Genomic DNA, 19,232 nt, shown 5'->3' with positions numbered 1-19,232 from the left:
CCATCCGCGCCGTCGTAAACCTCTTCCTGGTGTCCAAAGCGCTGCTGTCGTACCCGCTGCCGTTTTTCGCTGCCGTAGAAGTATTGGAGAAGTCGCTTTTCACGAGGGGGGGCGCTCCTACTTCCCAGATTGCTACGGGGGCGACGGACGCCTGAAGTCGTGGGGCTCACGCTCCGGTGCAGCCTGGTGGTGTTCACGTTGCTCATGGCCATCTACATGCCGCATTTCGCGCTGCTCATGGGCCTCACGGGCAGCCTGACGGGCGCGGGGCTGTGCTTCCTGCTGCCCAGCCTCTTCCACCTGAAACTTCTATGGAGAAAGCTGCTGTGGCACCAGGTGTTCTTCGACGTCTCCATCTTCGTCATCGGAGGGATATGCAGCATATCTGGGTTTATTCACTCCACGGAGGGGCTGATCGAGGCTTTCCAGTCCAACATAGAGGAATAGACACCCGGATTGAAACTAGACGCTGCAGGGAATACAATCCCACTCCCCCCCCCCCCCCCCCCCCCCCCACAAGCGCAGCCGTTCGCTTAATTCATGCGTAAAATAGCGCGCAGAAATGGAGACGTTTTCGCACTCATTCAGTCTTGTATCAGTTAAAAAGAAAATTCGCGCGCGCGCGCACACACACAAACAGAGATGGAGAAATCAGTGCATCCACTACACACTATGTATGTATAAATACGCGAACAAACGCACACACATATTTTCCAGTATACGTTTACAACGCTGACCTTAAACAAAATTGCAAAAAAAAATTAAAAAAAATAATAAGGGCAATTCGTGTTTTGGTCTCTTGTGGTGCTTCACACACCGAGAGACCTCACTTTGCGTTACGCTCCAGATTGTGATGGACACACAGTATTTTGACTGCGTAATGGGATCTCATGACTAAGATAAGCTTATTGAGAAGAAAAAGAAACTCCCACTCTCTTCTCGTGGTTATTTGCGATATAATCAAGTGCAGTGAATGTGGTGTTAATTAACAGGAAAAAAAAAGCTTGACGGCAAAAATTATGTAACGGCAATAAGCAGCGGCGGAAACACACGAATGCATATAAGTAGAGTGTTTCGTGTAGAAATGCGGATAAATGGACCTTCCCTGAGTATAGTTTAAGATACTGGCAATGCAAAATATCAGAAGTACACAGCAGCTACACAAACTATGCATTGAATGTATGATATTTCATGAAAATGGGAAGTTGAAATCAGAAAACCGACAAATCCCGATTCTTCTGCGTGGACGTGTCGATGATTTGTTATCCTTTCAGATATTTGAATTTTACTGAAACATTCAACCCCCCCCCCCCCCCCCTCTCTAAATAAATACAAAATAAAAACTGGTCTATATGGGAACCCAATTTGAAATCATGCACACTCAATTTACCATAATGCTTTTCATTACATTTATATACATGGCCTGTTCTGACTTTAATTTGAAGGACTTCTGTCACGAGAATTCGGTGTCTGAAAAAAATAACAATTAAAAAATAGAGATCTTTTAAGAGGAAAATGTGCATACAGACATTTTTCATCTTGTGCAAAACAATGGGTCCTGTGGAAATGTTATAAAAACGTATATGTAGTGTTATTGTGGTTTCAAAAAGATGGAATGTATATCTCAAAGTCGTTATCATATATCGTGAAATTAATATTAAAGAACAAAGGAATAAGTGAAATTATATTGTAAAAATGTATGTGGTTTTATGTAAAACGAAAAATGGTCAGAACATGTATTTTTTTTTTCTTCTCTATAATAAAAGACAAAGTGGATTAAATATAGTCGGATTCTTTTGTTTCATCGAATTTGCGCACGGGCTGACGAGGCCCTGTCAAAAAAGGAACACAAGGTGTGGAACAAAGGGCGGGTTTGATATAGATTTTCCTTTCTCAAGATTCAGAGCATGTTTTTCTCTGCGCCTCAAAATGCGACAGATTTCCTGCTGCAGGCATGTAGGCGGGCATCAGGCCTCACGGTCGACCTGCTCCAACATCTGGACCCACCGTTTATTCCGAGTGAACTGATGTCCAGATGTTGCCTCATGGTGCACACGGATGTGCGTTATGTCCTGTGCATCGTTTTAATTCTCAGGGCCAGTTCTTATTCTAGGGAACTGCGGGTTAATGGAGAAACACAATAATAACCATAAACGGGTCATTTTAGATCTTTTAGATCCATTTTTTTACGGCCTGCAGGTACGACATAACTGCGGGGTTATTTGTATATAAACATAGAAAATATTATGCCAAATGAAATTGAGCGAAACCAAATATATTCCGAATGGAACTCTTGATATTTAAAGATATTCCGCCTTGCTCCCGACGTTAATTAGAACCCAGCAGTCAGGAGTGGCTGCACACGAATAGACAAAATCCACTCTAATATTTAAAAAGATAAGTTTCAGTCCAATTTACTTCACTTTATTACACACGAACATTTAATTGCAACAAAATGGCTCTCTGCTTAACAAGTCTGTTAAAAGTAAAGTGAATTAAGGCTGTGAATAACCCACCAGGGTGACGGGCTGGCGCCATCTGCTGGAGCTCGAGCGAACAACGTGGGGTTTGACCGACAAGTCAGTCAGTATCATAGCAACCAAAGACTCCCCGCAAAATACTTTAACTATCAATTAACTGAACTTAATACATACAAGATACACACATATGTCTGAGAGACACTCCTTAAAGTGGCATATTCCATTAAAACAACTCACTTTTTATTTCAAGTACATTTAGAAAGCCCAATAAAATGTTCATAATTACACGGAAACAGTGAAATATGTACAGTATGAAGACCACGAACAGAGGGGAGCAGGTGAAAGGTCAGGCTCGATGCCGATGAAGTGACCTGGAAGCCGATGGAGGAACAAGCAGCCGCACCACGGTGTTCGTGTGCCTCGCCGTCGCACCATCGCATACACGGAGGTCAGAGGTCAGGTGAAGGACGACCCACAGCCTCACTGTTTGAGCTCTTCATTGGCCAGGGTTGTGGGCTTCTTGGTGGAATGTTCCACCACCCAGGGGTGGCAGAGAACTCCCTGGATAGGTAGTCTGTGCAGAGGGTTGTGCTTCAGCAGCATAGCAACCAGATGTTTGGCTCCGGCACTGATGTTGGCTTGGGCAGGATAAGTATACTCGACCTGGAACGACCAGGACAAACGGAGACATTTAAAAAGCATAAAGTACACGGGCTGTAGCAACGATCAAATCTTTTTGTTCATCCTATAAAGTATAAACACATTTATTTTAAATGTTTCCAGTCAACCCGATCGGGCGTTTGTCTACTTTATGTCGAGTGTAGGGTTTCTCGTCTTCCCGCTTACCCTTGATATCCTTCGGTAGGTGTCCTCGTGGGTCTTTGCCTCAAAGGGGGGTTTTCCAACCAGGAACTCGTAGCAAAGGACCCCCAGACTCCACAGGTCCACCTTTTCATCGTGGGTTTTCCCCTCAATCATCTCTGGAGGCAGGTAGTCCAGCGTTCCACACAGCGTGGACCTCCTAGACAAGGAAAGAGAGACGGTGCACCAAAACACGGTTTCTCCCGTAACTTCACAAGACTGGAGGAGAACTAAAAGGCTCTCCTTGTACAACTCCGTTAAAAGCAGAACAAAAAGGAGCGGTTTGTGGGGGGGGGGGGGGGGGGGAGCACGAGCGTACCTGGAGGACGGCGTGTGAACAGACCAACCAAAATCTGCAATCTTGAGCTCTCCATTGCTCCCCAGCAACAGGTTCTCTGGCTTGATGTCCCTGTGGATCACCTTCTTAGCATGGCAGTAGTTGAGGGCGTCTGCCAGCTCCATGATATACTAAAACACAGAGCGAATAGAACACGCGTCACGCGGACGAAAGCGCGCGCCTCATAGTGAAGGTTGAGCCCAAATAACGATGATTTTTACCGTGGCGCTTCTGTCCTCTGGGAAATGGCCGCAGCGCTGCAGCTCGCCGTAAAGTTCGCCTTTGGGTGCGAACTCCAGGATGAGGTACACGCGGGAAGAGTCATGGAAGTAACCATAGAGACGCAGGATATTGGGGTGCCTGGAGGACATGGGTGCGGCGATTCACAGACAGGCTGAATTGGAGTTTCTGCTCCATTTTGAGTCGGCCAGGATTCATAATTGCATCGCGTTACTTGAGCGGCATCACCTGAGGTGGGACTGGATCTCGACTTCCCTCCTCAGCTGGTGCTCCACGCCGGCCTTCTCCAGCTGTTTCTTGAAGAGCACCTTAAGGGCCAAGATGAACTTGCTCTGTCTCTCTCTGGCCAGGTACACGTTGCCAAATTTACCCTTCCCTAAGGGACGGCCGATGTCGAAGTTCTCCAGGCTCCACGGCTTGCTGTGCGAGAAAAAAGTGGGAAAGTGAACAGAACAAGTCTCAGAACGCCGCCACCTTACCAAAGATGACACGACAATCAGAACGCCGACTCGGGCATACCTCGATCCGGAGGTCGCCTCCGAATCATTCTTTGAAGGCACGTCTGGAAAAAAAAAGATTTACAACATAGATTTTAGAATCTAAACAATAACTTGAAACCAGTAGCTTAACCGACTTAACGCAAGGCCTACTCTGAGTCTTCTCCTTTGCGGTCTCCGACGGCAACCTGGTCAGCTCCGCGGTCGCCTTGGCGACATTCACTTTGGGCTGGCTTTGTTGGGAAGTGTGTTTGGGCTGTGGCGCAGGATTTCTTTTTTGAGCCTTTGGGTTCACATTCTGATCAGCAGAGACATGAGGTGCTGGTTTGTGATGGCTGACGGGCCGTTGAACACGCTGAGGTCCGTTTGAAACGCCGAGGACGCCGTGGTGGGGAGCGGGTGCCGCCGCCGCCGCCGTTTGAGACTGCTGTAACACGGGAACTCGCTTTGGCCCGACACCATTCGGCTGCAGGGAAGCGGGAAGTATTAATTCTGAGAGAAAGATAGAATGATCCATCTACGGAGCTTTGATTTGGGTTAGCGTTAGCCCAATAAGTACTCTGAAACGTTCTGCCTCCTCATAGCCGTGTGGTTAGCAAGTTTAAATAAAAGCTGCAGCTGAACAATGACCAGACAATGATAAAGGTAATCAATGATAAAGACACACCAACAGCAGGTATTTTATGTTTTACCTTCACTTCAGGCAGCTGGAGTTTCATTTCCTTTATCTTGTGCATGGCAGCAATGTTCTAGAAACCAGTGAAGACAAGGTGGTGTCATTAATGTTTAATCAATAATCCTATACAGTGATGGAACATTTAAAAAACAAGCTATAATAGAACTCCAGGTTCACGTTAAAACGAAGAGAATAATAATTATAATAAAACTACATTAGAGCAAACTGTCCGATGATGCGTCGAATCTTCTTAACAGAATTCCTGGATGAACAACCTAAAAAGCATCACCGACTGACATTTTGAGTCGATTTCGACGTTCGAAATCGCCATTGTGACGTTGCAACGTCAGAAGGTAAGGTGCGTGTCAGAGCTAGCGTTAGCTTCTGATAAAGTTAAACTCGGTAACTTAAAGGTAAAAAGAATAACGTAAGCTGCCTTACCTAAATATATTATTGCGCAGTGACCGGGGGGCAACCTGACCGATTCTTTATCCAGACTCCAAACCCAGATTAGCTCGCAGATAGCCTAGCTACCAAGCTAGTTGCTAGCATGCGTCGGCCAGTTGACTAGAACGTAGTTTCATAAATATCCACCGGAGCAACGATAAAACTACTTTCAAAAACAAACGCGTTGTTGCATAAATATTCACATGTGCGTGAATATAAACTAAATAGTTATCTTTCGCGAATCCGGCCTCGATTACCCTTCCTCTTATGCGGTGCCTGCTCGATTTCAAACGTCCCTCCGTTCAAAACCTTTAAAAACACTGCAAGCTTCGATTGGCCAATATGTCTTCAGCTCGTACATGATTGGCTGTGGTGAAATATGACGTGTAGTGTGACGTCAGAGGAAATTGTCCAGCGCAACACAGGGCAGCAGAGGGCTCGTTTCTTTATGGTCGCACCTTTCACATCTTATTCATTTTATTTATGTGCAAAATGGGACAGAATTAATGAGGAAATGACAGGATTGACGTTAAAATCTACAGAATATAATCCTAAAGATTTTTATTTCATGGTTTATTTTTGTCTGTAAATGACAAAGCAGCACGTTTTTTTTTTGTTTTGTTTTTAAAGAAAACCAACATTGAATTACAGCTGTGCAGCTAACACTTCAAATTAAAAAGCACAGCAAACACTTAAAACCTATAGGCAAAACGCACACTAAGAAAAATAAAATCTGCCTGCAAGACAGTGGTCAGCCAGCCATGGTGTACGGCTTAGAGTAGGGACACCGCAAACCAGCATTCAAAGCAGATCAAAGGGCAGAGCATATCTGGCAACCAAAAATCAAAGCAGATGGACATCAAAGGGTCAAGGTTATATAAGTAGTAAGGTTTGATTGAATTGTCAATTGCTACAAATTACAATGACAGATTTTAAAAAGTCTACTTTGGAATGCAAAGGTCAACGAGTAAACAGGAACATGAATAGATCAACGTTTAAGCCACGCAGGCGGATAGAAATATGCACCGATGTGGTGCTCCACAAGGCTAAGAATGCTTGGGAAAGCTCTGTGAAAGCATCCGCTCTGCGCCCTGAAGAGGAGACTGAGCAAGTCAAGTCCGAAAAGCTGCTCAAGCGTCTCCGTTATATCCTCAACATGATTACACCTAAGAAATTACAGGAACTGGTGAGGCAGGTGAAAGAGCTGACAATAGACACAGAGGAGAGGCTTCAGGGACTGGTTGATTTGATGTTTGAGAAGGCCATCTTAGAGCCCAAGTACTCTGGGCTCTATGCCAGCATGTGCCACTCCCTTATGGATTTGAAAGTGTCCAACCCAGACAAGCCTGGAATTGTTGTAGAGTTCTGCCCTCTTCTGATCGATCAATGCCAGAAAGAGTATGAAAATATTCTACATGAAGAAGATTTTTTTGAAAAGAAAAAAGAGTTAGAGGCTGCCAAAACTGAACAAGAGCGTGCTCACCTTAAGGCCGAGCTGGAGGACGCCAGATACAAGGCCCGCCAACGATCACTGGGAAACATATGTTTTATTGGTGAACTCTTCAATGTACGAATATTGGCAGCCAAAGTCATTCACAAATGTGCTTGTGAACTACTCAATAATCGTGATGAGGTGTCTTTAGAGTGTCTCTGCAAGCTGCTCTCAGTGACTGCAGAAACCCTGCACGTTGACAGTGACAAACTGCAAATTGATCAGTACTTCGACTCGATCAACAATATCATCACAGAGAGGAAAACCTCAAACAGAATCCGGTTCATTCTGGAAGATACATTGGACCTTAAAAAGCGTATCTGTCCTAAAACTATTGAACCGATCTGCAAACAAGCAGAAAAGAAAGAGAAGAGATCCCCTCTCTTCAACAAAGGCACCCAAGGGCCCCACAAGCCAGAAGTTAAGAATTGGAGGACCAAAACTCTTCCTTCACTATCAGAGAAGGTAGAAAAGAAGTCAAAGGCCACGATTGAAAACAAGCCCAGTGACATCAAAAACAAATACGAGAAACTCATGCTGGCCATGGATAAGCTGCAGATTAAGCACAGGCAGCTGCTGGAGGCTTCAGAGCAGGCGGAGAAGGTCAGCAGGGAGCAGCTCGCCAAGCAGGAGGAGCATTTCAAAGAGCTCCTCGCCAACAAGGAGGAGCATTTCAAAGAGATCCTCGCCAACAAGGAGGAGCATTCCAAAGAGATCCTCGCCAACAAGGAGGAGCATTTCAAAGAGATCCTCGCCAACAAGGAGGAGGATTTCAAAGAGATCCTCGCCAACAAGGAGGAGCATTTCAAAGAGATCCTCGCCAACAAGGAGGAGGATTTCAAAGATATCCTCGCCAACAAGGAGGAGGATTTCAAAGAGATCCTCGCCAACAAGGAGGAGGATTTCAAAGAGATCCTCGCCAACAAGGAGGAGCATTTCAAAGAGATCCTCGCCAACAAGGAGGAGGATCATTACAAAGAGATGCTCACCAAGCAGGAGGAACTAGCTCAAATGCGCGAGAAGGTGCAAAGAAATGAGGAGGAGCTAGCTCAAATGTGCGAGGAGGCGCAAAGAAATGAGGAGTTCCTGAAACAGGATGACATCCAGTCACAGAAGAAAAAGAAAAAGACAAAGCGCTGGTGGGCTCGACTGCTCCAAAGCCGAAAGAAGAAATCAGCAAATCAGTGACTGAATTGTGACCAACTCGGACGAGAGGCATAAATCACTTCCATGGAGTTTCTATAAATGGTGATGACTTCCCTGTTTCAGTCTGTCATCATTTGCAATAATCCGTACGGGGGATGGGTGGCAAGCATATGAGTCTCCAGGCCAGTCATCTTCATTTGGCTTGTCACGCCAGGAGTCTCTGCCCCAGCAGAAGAAAAAGAAAAGGGGGAGTCTGCCCCAGCCACTTCAGCAGACTCCCCCTAGTCACCAGGGAGGAACCCTGAACCCCCGGGTTCCTCCCTGGTGGCTGAATCTAATAAAATCTAATAAAAAATATTGATAATTTACTCTATTTTCTCCTTTCCTTAAGAAGGTAGCTGATGGCTACAATGCAACTTACATACAGGTTAAAAATATTTTTTCCCCGTCAGTAGACACAAAGTTTTGAAACTAGATGTAGAATAGTCTTTAAGGAACTGAAACTTCAAAGCAGTTGAAAGTTGTAATTTACCTCATTAGAGTTGTTCTGATTTTCTCCATTAATGACTAGTTCAATACAAATACTGATGAAATATGTTTCAGTATTTCTTTCTCATTCATATATTGACATATATTCTACAAAAGTAATATTTCCCAGGACTCTCAGCCTTGCGGCCTGATGAGACCGTTACAGGTATTTTCTCTGTATTGCAGCTGTTCTCCTATCTGGAGCTAGGTGGCAGTGTTGGCCAACATATTTTTGAGCAGCTCACTTCTGCACAGTCTGTAAAATCTTTGGGAGTGAAAGACCTGGAAATTCACAGCAAAAATATTCAACTTTGTCCTCTAATTCAATCATATCATCATGTAAGCTGATATTATTAATGAGGTACGTTCAAAGGCAATAACAGTTCAAAAGAACTCACTTCTATAATGTATTCTAAATAGCCAAACCAGATGTGGAAAGGTAAATCTTTGAAATCTGTGTGTGAAATGATTCACAAGACATCTTGATATTTTGATATAATAATACTTTATTAATCTGTCCCTTGGAGGGCAATTTGGTTTACAGCAGTTCAAACTGCTGCTGGTCGCAGCGTGCGCATGCGCCCAGGCAATGCGGGTGAAGTGTCTTGCCTAAGGACACAACAACAGTGTACACATGCGCCTGAGCCGGGGATCGAACCGCCAACCTCTCGGTCGTAGGACAACCCTCTCAACCACTGCGCCACTGTCACCCCAGTGATAGTGTTGTCAGCTGATACAAACACACCGGGGTGTGTGACAAAATTAATTTTACAAAGTAATAGCAACTGTTACAAGTGGGAGTATGGTTGAGCTAAGATATCTGACTTTAGTATCTTCAGTGCCCCATCGATGGGGGGGGGGGGGGGAGATTCATTATTAACAGAAAGTGCAGCAAAAACTCAAAAACAATATAGCTTTTTTTCTGAGTACGCGATTCCGATTACTACACAAAATAATTTTTTGGAATGGTCTTGACGAGGGCTACGCGTCTGTGGGTTGTATGTGTGTGTGTTGTTTGGTGTCGGGGTGTGTGTGTGTGTGGGCCTGAGTGTGTTGGTCGCCCGATGGTCAACTCGTGTTTGTGGGTCGTCTTCTGCGTTGCAAAAGCCCCTTACGCCTAGGATAGGCGCTCGGGCCTAAATACCAAATTAACTCGATGGTATTTCATCTGAGGTATGAACAGCAAAAAAATTACATCAACAGCTTTAAATTATTTTGTTTTTATTATCACATTCTGAGGTTGCAAACACGTTTCCCAGAGGCAAAAAACAAATGCATAATGTAGAATATGATATAACAATTTACTACTTCAAAAACAACAACCGTAGCTACCAGTGGACTTCAGTCAGTTAAATGAAGGACCTTCTGAAATGCAAAGAGGAACCGTGCTAAAGATCTTAACAATGAACCCTCAGCATGTGTAGTAGCTTGTCTTCTAAGACACTGCGAGGACATGCCGAGAGGCCTGCAATAACCGAGGAACGCTCGTTTTGTGACTGTCGATTAAACTCCTGGAGTTCAGTATGCGACTAAACGTTTTAACTGTCGAGTCAGTGCACATCAGACTGATTAACTTATGTGAACAAAACATTTGAGAACATTTTCTACAAAATATAAATATGGCAATGACCTTGATCCCTTCATGGCAACACCATAATGAAACACAGCTTATATTCAGGCATACTCAAACTGCCTGGAACGGAGAGTCTCGTTATTACTGAGGTCCCATAAAAAAAAAAGCTTTGTTGAGAATGGCTCTGCTGCACAAATAACCCAGATGAACAAACACTGAATAACGAGCTACTGCCTATAATAGGGTTAATCTAACCAGCCCAAACCACTTCCACGTAACCTTTTCATGCATTACCAAACAACAATTCATTTCTGCCTTTTTGGCACTACCATGTCTGAACATTTCAACTTGTGAGCGTGTAGCATAGCTGCGTTGCTGTAAACACGCGCTAGATGAGGCTCGCTGGTAATTTGAGGTATTTTACCAGAGAGAAGAAGCTGGTAAAAAAATAGTTTTGAATGGCCCGGATAAAACAGACTTTCAGTTTCAGTTCATCAAGTGCTCCTGACACTTCTTGTCAACGCTACATGGTCCCAAACACACAGATAACTGTAGTGTCCAAATGCGATTCCCACTTCTTCCCCCACCCGCATCCTGTCAGGCGGGGGGGTTACGGGGAAACATTCAAGAAAATCACTTTGCGTTTCTGCTGTCTGTGAATAAAAAAAGTGCAAAAAAAAAAAAACAGCACCAAAACAGCACCAGGGCATCATAACTGGAGGACTGTAGCGCTGCTGTGCGTCTTCTCTCGGACTCTGCTGCAGCTCAAAGGCAGATGTTATTCCTCGGTGACCGCCGCAGCCATCGGGGCGAGTAAGGTCCCGCGTGCCGTGGCCGCCAGCTCCTCAATTTCTGCATTCAGCTGCCTGATGACCCACTCCATGGCTTCACGCCCCTGAGCCAGACCGAACAGGAAGCGTAGGTTCAGTAGAGACAATTACATTTTGTTCCAATATTTCAGGGCCCGTTTAAATGCATCAGACAGAGCTCTTACCTTTCCAGCATTAGTGGAGATGGACCTGGCCATGACTCCCTCCAAGTAGCTGCTGAGGCTGACGCCTTTCACAGAGATGATAGCCTCCTGTGTCAGGATTGTTCTAGAGTGGAAAACAGTCCATGGATTCAAGTCATACTTCAAAGTGTCTGAATTCTCCAGACTTAATCAAATGAATGAACTGCATTTACTTTTCTTTATCCTCAGGGTGTGGCTTGTATGTTAACTTTTCATCCACAGACACCAAGTTTGTGAAAGTGATCTGTAGAGGAAGCACGAAAAGAGACACTCTAAGAAGTGATGCTAAGACATAAACGGCCCAGTGACAACATGCGAAAGCAACATTATTCAAGGTTCAATGCTGAAATGTGAGCAACCTGTAGAACGCGCAAGACTTCATTCCACAGTTTAAAAAAAAACTAACTAAATAAAAAGGTTTAAAAGCACAACAAAGACAAACGGAGGTCATGAAAAGCAGGACAGGACAGGGTTGTTGTAGGTTGATACACCCAAAGCACAGTGTGTGTCCACAGGGTCCGGTGAAGCACTCACATTAGACGACTGTAGCTCAAAGGTCTGGTCCACGGGATCCACGACGGAGTGTTCCTGAATGTACGTGTACGTTCTAGAGTTACCGATGATCTGGACACAAAGACAGAATTCATGGCAAAATGAATCGGATTTTAAACGGTGCCATTATATTTTGATTGATTAACTTTTTTAACCAAGTAATCGTTGCCTCTTTGGCCACCCTAGCATATTTACAGTTTAATTTACAGTAAATAACAATTTCAACCAAAATCATTACTTCACCAATTCATTAAGTGGAAACATTTATCTTTTGAGATTCTAGGGCCGAAAAGGTTTCAATTAAGTGTAGCGAGTTCAATACGGAGCCTTTCTGTTATTTATGAGGATTACAAGTGTTATTACATTGGTTTTCTTGGCATATAACAAATATATGTCCCATGAGGCCGTGAAATCTCCCTTTCAATGAATGATGATGATATAAATATTAATTTTAAGATGCAAAGGTTAAATAAAAAGGACAGCGGTAAACCAAAATAAAGATTTCTTTATGCTGCATCCAGTTTACAGGAATAAAATGAAACCTGCCCTGGGCTAATGGGCTATTTATAGATATTCCACCGACGACAACCACATCTGAAGAGCAGCTGATAGGGCAACGTTTAAACAGTCTACGACCCCATGCCTGAAAGCCAGGGCATCATCTCCCTCCAGCCGCGTCATCGTACAGGCAGTCAAAGGTTCATGCCACATGTTGCACAAATCCAGAGTCGGCCTCCGTCGCCACTGCGTGTTCTCGTGAGCTCTGATGTTACAGCAGAGAGACGGTTGCATCACAGGCTGTCGTAGGTTACATTCCAACCTTGACTGGAACCATGAAACGATCACCTCTGCTGCTGCTGCTACGTCTGGACCGAAACAGGGATTAAGGTCACGTGCAGCGGTGGAGACCCCTGATGCATCTGTTGAGTGACTTCATGACTACGGGCTGCTTTGAAAGCACATTTTCTAAAGACATATTTTACAGCATATGCGTCAAACTCAAGGCCCGGGGGCCAATGTGGCCCGCCACGTCATTTTTTTGTGGCCCGCAGGAGCTTTGTGCAGACATTTGAATCTTGTATTATTTGTAACTGATTTCTAATCTGTAAATGGTTTTAATGTTAAAATTAAATATTTTCCGGCGATTACATAACCTTTCTACAGCAGTAAGGTATCGATATATTTTTAGAACTATGCAATTGCATATGTAATATTTATAATTTAATTAAGTATGTAGTAGTACATACAGTTATTTAGCAGCATGTTAAGGAGTAGTTACATTTGATTTACATTACATTACATTTAGTTACATTTACAACTGGCCCTTTGAGGGCAACCGTAATGCTGATGTGGCCCTCGGAGAAAATGAGTTTGACCCCCCCTGTTTTACAGCATGCCTCATGCTGGAATGAAACCACAAAAAAAAAAAAAAATTGACCGAAATTGCAAACTTTGCATCTGGTCATGAGTTTCGTCACACCGAGCGGCCGAAGCGGTCCGGCTTGAAGCTCTCGGAGCATCTTCTGGGCACGGAGCACTCACAGATCTGACTATGGACGGGAGACCCCACTCTGTGCTGAGCAGCCTTTTGCTGTGGAGCCGGCCCCGCGTGTCCACGTCTCTGCTCAGGACGTCCACGCCGATCACACTGGGGTTCATGGGGTTGGGATACTTCTGCATAGCGGCTTTGGTCACAGTCTGCCACGGATGGCTGTTGCAGGAAACACACACACAGCAGAAGGCTTAGATTATAAAAAATAACTTATATAATAATAATAATGTTTACGCACACCGGGACGTAAAAAAGAAACGCAAGTCGGTCTGCCTGCAGTGGTGAATTTACGTAGCGGTGGATGGCTGTTGCCATGGAAACGTGAACGCGCAGCATAGTTCAGTGACGAGGGGGGGGGGGATGTAGGTGAAAGGTGGCGCGCGTGGCGAGGGGGCTGGTCCCGTGGGCTGATGACGCGGCATTGTTCTCCAAACACAATCACAGTCGTGCGTTCACTTTAATTTCGGGGTTCATTCTAAAAACAAATCTGCGTGCGTTTTTGTTTTTTTTTCTGATTGGGGGGTGATTTCCTGCGCTGTGGCAACAATCACTATAAAATAACAGCAGCGATTGAAGGCATCGCTAGCTAGCTTCTACGGTTACCGTATTCGGTTAAAGAGCCGCATTTACGGTTAGCAACTTCTATGAGAGCAACGTGTTCGTGAACCGTGCGTGTGTAGCGCAGCGTATTAGATTAGAAGCCGGCCCGGTGCCACTTAACTGTCCGATCAATAGAGTGAACCTCCGATCAGCTCTGAATGCTCGTTTAAAAGCCTCTTCCCGCAGCTAAACGGCGACTCACTGGAATACGTGCTCTGACGTCCAGATCTTCATGGCTTCCGTCAGATTGCCGGTAACGACGGCCGGTCGAGGAGGAGGGGATTAGCCGGTCGGTAACCGCTATCTCACTGACTCAATCACCAACCACGCTGACGCTGGAGGTCAAAGGCAAGGCTCCGCCCACTGCGCCGGAACAGCCGCGCGCGCAGCTTTGGTGACGCACTTCCGTCCGCGCCGCGTGACTGACTGCTGAGCTTGACGCTTGTGAAATACTAAATGTTTTCTCTGAGTTAACTCGAGAAGAAAGCAGGGCTGCAGGCTCCATTTATGATCAAAGGGCTTTTGAAGGACGTTTCTTAACTCTGTGAATCTGAACGACCTCGAGGTGTAATCACAGGAAAGCAGAAACATTAAGGAAATACTGGGGGGGTCATTTAGTAATGATTTATTATTTGGTTGAGAGTTTAAACTGGGCGCAATCAAAACATGAGTGTGATAAGGGGTCTGATACAGGCCTTTCATTGTCTCTCTTGGGGAGAACGATATCTCACAATTTATAGTTTAGATCTCTAACAAACCTTTAATTGTATTAACCTCAATAAGAAACGTGTAAGTAGATATTTGTTTTCTTCTAATTCTGTTTTCATGGAAGATGGATTTTTGAGGATCATCTTGTCCAGAGCATATCTGACAAGCTGTACATGCATACATGGCTTGTTGATCTCATCACCACCTTCTAACGGTCTCTTTGAGGTAACACTGCGTCTGTGTATTCAGTATTCAAATGCAGGTTACACGCCGTACGATCTCATTCATCTGTTACTCTTGCTGACAGTAGAGCAGCGTCATGTGTGCTTATCTCAAATGACAGACACTCTGGCCAAGTTCAGCGTAATCTCCACGTCCCCGACAGCAGAAGGAAACTGTGACAGCTGAGCGTTATCGCTGTCGCTGTGCTGTCAGAGTGCCGTCCATCACTGCAGCTGGCTTTAGCTTTGGCGTAGCATTAATAGTCGTTTCAGTCTTATAATGAAATAAAAAAAGATTGCTTTTTCTGCTTTTAATTACCGTTATAACACTCAGTGCAACATTTACCGCAGCTCTGAAAAAGATATATATATTTAAAAAAAAATTAGCATACTGGTAATTGAATTTTTACGGCTCAGATTATATAGAGCTGGTAAAACATAACATTTTCAACATTTACATGCACAATTTCCATGATTTTAAAAATATTTTCTACAAAAGATAAAATGGAGAAACTATTTCAAAACAAATGCAAGCTTACAAAGCATTAGAAGAATGCAATATAAAACAATAAGCTGGAATTTGTAAATCTCAATTAAAAGCTTTCTAACTCAACCACAGACATAAACGTAACTATAAGAGTTCCTTTTCATACCAACTTTCTTTTTTCTTTTTTTTTTTGCACACAACACTGTCTTCTACTCATCTACAGTGTCTTTGCTCTCCAGTTTAACTTCAACCGGAGACGGAATCTTTGCGGTCGGTGCTGACGAGGGGGCCTCCTCCTCTTCCTCCTCCTCCTCAGCTTCCCAGTCGAGCTCTGCGGTTGCGTCCTGGTACTGTTGGTACTCTGACACCAGGTCGTTCACGTTGCTCTCGGCTTCAGTGAACTCCAGTTCGTCCATACCTTCTCCTGTATACCAGTGCAGGAAAGCCTTCCTCCTGAACATCAGAGAGAACTGCTCACCCACCCGGCGGAACACCTCTTGAATGGCCGTGTTATTGCCGATGAAGGTGGAGGCCATTTTGAGGCCTTTGGGTGGGACGTCACATACGGCAACCTTGACGTTATGGGGGATCCAGTCCACAAAGTGGTTGCTGTCCTTCTGCTGCATCGCCAGCATCTGTTCGTCAACCTGCTTGGTAGACATCTGACCGCGGAACATGGCAGCGACTGTCAGGTAGCGCCCCCGCCTGGGGTCGCACGCCGTCATCATGTTGCGAGCGTCAAACATCTGCTGGGTAAGCTCAGGCACCGTGAGGGCGAGATACTGTTGGCTGCCCCGGGCTGTCAGAGGGGCGAAACCGGGCATGAAGAAGTGGAGGCGAGGGAAGGGCACCATGTTGACGGCCAGCTTCCTCAGGTCCGCGTTGAGCTGCCCGGGGAACCTCAGCGAGGTGGTGACGCCGCTCATGGTCATGCAGACCAAGTGGTTGAGGTCGCCGTAAGTCGGCGTGGTCAGTTTCAGCGTGCGGAAACATATGTCATAGAGGGCTTCGTTGTCGATGCAGAAGGTCTCGTCCGTGTTCTCCAGGAGTTGGTGGACCGACAGGGTGGCGTTGTAGGGCTCCACCACCGTGTCGGAGACTTTAGGGGAGGGCATGATGCTGAAGCTGTTCATGATGCGGTCGGGATACTCCTCCCGGATCTTGTTGATGAGGAGCGTTCCCATGCCAGAGCCGGTGCCGCCCCCCAGGGAGTGAACCATCTGGAAGCCCTGCAGGCAGTCGCAGCTCTCGCTCTCGTTCCTCACCCTGTCAAGCACCTGCTCCGCCAGCTCCGCTCCTTCCGTGTAGTGGCCCTTCGCCCAGTTATTCCCGGCTCCCGAGTTTCCTGCGATGCCAAAGATAATACTTGAATGAAACATAACATCTCTGATTAATGAAAAGTTGGGCCTCTTTATAGAGGGAGTCATTGTTTTATGATTCTGAGCTCACTGGTCTCACACATATATATTTCCAGTCTCCTTTAATACTTTAATACTCTCAGATTCAGGTGATATTTTTGTTTCATTTTTAAATATTATGTACTTTACATATTCCCTTTTTTTAAATTGGGGTCCACTCTTACAGACTTTGCAAACATTTTCCCTGTAGCTGGATAGAGTTACAACACTGTCATCATCCAGGGAAACACGGGGAAATCTTTCTTGCTAGAAGGTTCATTTTTAATTTATTTTATTTTACAAACACTCAAATCTACCTGTGGCTGATAACTTCCATGCAGGCAGGAATATTTTTTCAGCTTTTAGGAGGCATTTGTATCCAAACAGATACTGCAGTACCATGAGTGCTTGTGAATTAGTGATATCTTCTACTCTACATTATTACAAAACATGATGTACAACCAGAAAAAAAAAGCAGGAGAGTCTTGACAGGGATTCCCTAGCAAGGCGATGTTCATTTGTCTCACCATGGACGAAATTGTCTGGCCTAAAAAGAGCTCCGATGCGGCTTCCTCTGATGCTGTCCATCGTACCGGGCTCCAAGTCGACAAGGAGGGCCCTTGGGACATATTTACCACCTGCAAACAAGACATATTCCCAGAATAGCCAGAAATATGCACCGTGAACTCATGCTGTGTCCAAGTTTAAGATAAATATTACTAATAGGAACGACAGGATCATTACCATATGCCTCATTGAAGTAGACATTAGCCCTCTCCAGCTGGAGGTCACTGTCTCCCTCGTAGAGGCCCGCTGCATTCAGCCCATGCTCTTCACTGATCACTTCCCAAAACTAGACACAAACAAAGATGCTGCTATTCTTAGGAATAGTGGCAGGACTCTGCACGATACGTTCTACTTGTGTTATTTTATTTTATTAAACAATTTAACAAATGAAAGAAATTCCCAGAATATTAACATTCAGACAACATTTTCAAAGGATTCTCTGTTTCATACATTTTACCTCCAGAGCTTCATAAGTTTTCTTTCTCTGGGGAAATCAGTGTTGTTGTTTTTTTATGCAGTTGGGCAGACAGAAGTTTTTGTATTTTTTTTTTTGCATGTATTTCTACAGTCAAAGCAATACTGCCCAAATTATGCTTCTCTCCCTGATGAGATGACCTGAAAAGTAATCATGCGACGTCTCCGGATCTTGTTCTTATGACATTACTACAATCTCTACTGTATATCTTCAAGCTGCACTCCACTAATAGAGGCATTTTCTTTTCTTTTTTATCCAGCTCTATCATCTTTTAGTTTCTTCTCTTTCTTTCTTTCTTTTGCGTCAGCCATGATAAAATGTCCCACCCATGTCCGCCTCGCTTTTGGCCCTTATCTTTTCCCTTAACGCCTGACAGGAAACTCCCCCATGACACTTGCAACCGTTGTTGGAGAAACACAGAAGAACAGCAGATATGAAAGTATGCATCGTTAATTAAATAAAGTAAAATATATAAATATTGAATAATGTTTATAAATGTTTAAGTAAAAAAAATATTCTCATTTGGTGCCATCCAAATGAAATACTGGCAAATTTTCAGAAAAAACAGTGACTGAAGTTTCAACAGATGCGTTTCCTTAACATGACGTCACTGATTTAGATCTTGGCCGTGGACACAGAATATTGTATATAAATACCTCAAAAATGATCAGCAAATTCAAGCCTCATCCATGATACTTATAACGCAGAAAGAGGATTTCATTTTATTACCTTTGAGCCGATCTGGTTGCCACATTGCCCAATTTGCAGATGTACAATTTCACGCATGATGATCAGGCTGCAGTACTCAGAGCAGCTGGGAGTCTCCAGTAGGTCTCAGTCTTCTGGCCACCCCTTTTATACAGCAGCTCATGTGATGTCATCAATGATTTCAGGAAGTCACTCCAGTTAATGATATGTAGGGCGGATCCTGCACGAGGAGAACTTTGAGAAGAATGATGAATAAACAAGTCTGAATAAATTTGACATCATTTAGGTGGGACTATTTTCCAGTATGGTGGAAGTCCTTATGTCTTGTCATATATTTTTGTTTGGACTGTGTTTAAAGAATAGCTTAATTGCAAAAATTTGATATGGTTAATGATAGAAAAGGTTTAAAGTAGTTTTTCTATTGGGCAAAACTGTATAAATATTGTTGCAATCTCCCTATGTGAATACGTCGTAAATTACTTTCAACATTTATCAGTAGGTGAAAACTCTGCTGGTCAGTTGGTGCAATGATGCACAGCAAAACAAAGTTGTTAAATTGACTTGAAATGGGTAAACCCGATCTGCGAGCTGCACCACCATGCAAGAACAGGAAGGAAGATGCAGCCCAGTAGCGGGTTTCTCTGGTCGCTGTCTGATAACACACACCCTAATAAAG

General features: G+C 44.4%; 3 protein-coding genes across 5 annotated transcripts; all 3 read right to left on the bottom strand.

Moving 5' to 3' along the window:
* Positions 1 to 2,960: 2,960 nt before the first annotated feature.
* Positions 2,961 to 5,152, bottom strand: aurka (aurora kinase A). Its single transcript, XM_068742559.1, has 8 exons — positions 5,108 to 5,152; positions 4,569 to 4,881; positions 4,438 to 4,480; positions 4,147 to 4,338; positions 3,900 to 4,038; positions 3,661 to 3,809; positions 3,327 to 3,501; positions 2,961 to 3,143 (listed from the first exon to the last, which is right to left on the bottom strand). The coding sequence occupies exons 1-8, from the start codon at positions 5,150 to 5,152 to the stop codon at positions 2,961 to 2,963; spliced, it is 1,239 nt and encodes a 412-aa protein (XP_068598660.1).
* A 4,756-nt stretch (positions 5,153 to 9,908) lies between these two features.
* On the bottom strand, positions 9,909 to 14,297 carry LOC137898347 (PRELI domain containing protein 3B-like). The gene is made up of 6 exons (XM_068742374.1): positions 14,196 to 14,297; positions 13,384 to 13,552; positions 11,824 to 11,913; positions 11,463 to 11,533; positions 11,272 to 11,374; positions 9,909 to 11,172 (listed from the first exon to the last, which is right to left on the bottom strand). Exons 1-6 carry the CDS (start codon positions 14,225 to 14,227, stop codon positions 11,056 to 11,058), a joined length of 582 nt encoding a protein of 193 aa, XP_068598475.1. The 5' UTR covers positions 14,228 to 14,297; the 3' UTR covers positions 9,909 to 11,055.
* Positions 14,298 to 15,226: 929 nt separating this feature from the next.
* tubb1 (tubulin, beta 1 class VI) lies at positions 15,227 to 18,634 on the bottom strand. 3 transcript variants are annotated; one of them, XM_068742429.1, is made up of 4 exons: positions 18,578 to 18,634; positions 17,547 to 17,659; positions 17,334 to 17,449; positions 15,227 to 16,754 (listed from the first exon to the last, which is right to left on the bottom strand). In XM_068742429.1, the coding sequence occupies exons 1-4, from the start codon at positions 18,632 to 18,634 to the stop codon at positions 15,619 to 15,621; spliced, it is 1,422 nt and encodes a 473-aa protein (XP_068598530.1). In that variant the 3' UTR covers positions 15,227 to 15,618. The 3 variants fall into 3 exon arrangements, with proteins under 3 accessions (XP_068598530.1, XP_068598531.1, XP_068598532.1); XM_068742430.1 differs by having other exon boundaries at positions 17,334 to 17,444; positions 17,551 to 17,659; XM_068742431.1 differs by lacking the exon at positions 17,547 to 17,659 and having other exon boundaries at positions 17,334 to 17,444; positions 18,601 to 18,634.
* Positions 18,635 to 19,232: the final 598 nt, after the last annotated feature.

The sequence above is a fragment of the Brachionichthys hirsutus genome, chromosome 8, assembly GCF_040956055.1.
Source record: "Brachionichthys hirsutus isolate HB-005 chromosome 8, CSIRO-AGI_Bhir_v1, whole genome shotgun sequence".
Taxonomy (NCBI): domain Eukaryota; kingdom Metazoa; phylum Chordata; class Actinopteri; order Lophiiformes; family Brachionichthyidae; genus Brachionichthys; species Brachionichthys hirsutus.
The sequence above is the reverse complement of the archived record's forward strand: the minus strand, read 5'-3'. Positions and strand labels throughout refer to the sequence as shown.

Excerpts from the sequence above, each read along its gene's own strand:
- tubb1 (XM_068742429.1), bottom strand. The coding sequence starts at position 18,634 with ATGCGTGAAATTGTACATCTGCAAATTGGGCAATGTGGCAACCAGATC. Across the intron at positions 17,450-17,546 it reads TTCAATGAGGCATATGGTAA|TGCAGGTGGTAAATATGTCC; the intron begins TGATCCTGTCGT and ends ATATGTCTTGTT. Across the intron at positions 16,755-17,333 it reads GCCAGACAATTTCGTCCATG|GAAACTCGGGAGCCGGGAAT; the intron begins GTGAGACAAATG and ends TTGGCATCGCAG.
- aurka (XM_068742559.1), bottom strand. The coding sequence starts at position 5,152 with ATGCACAAGATAAAGGAAATGAAACTCCAGCTGCCTGAAGTGAAG. Across the intron at positions 4,481-4,568 it reads CGCAAAGGAGAAGACTCAGA|ACGTGCCTTCAAAGAATGAT; the intron begins GTAGGCCTTGCG and ends TTTTTTTTCCAG. Across the intron at positions 3,144-3,326 it reads CCTACCGAAGGATATCAAGG|GTCGAGTATACTTATCCTGC; the intron begins GTAAGCGGGAAG and ends TGGTCGTTCCAG.
- LOC137898347 (XM_068742374.1), bottom strand. The coding sequence starts at position 14,227 with ATGAAGATCTGGACGTCAGAGCACGTATTCCA. Across the intron at positions 13,553-14,195 it reads ACGTCAGAGCACGTATTCCA|CCATCCGTGGCAGACTGTGA; the intron begins GTGAGTCGCCGT and ends TTCCTGCAACAG. Across the intron at positions 11,914-13,383 it reads TCCCGTCCATAGTCAGATCT|ATCATCGGTAACTCTAGAAC; the intron begins GTGAGTGCTCCG and ends CTTTGTGTCCAG.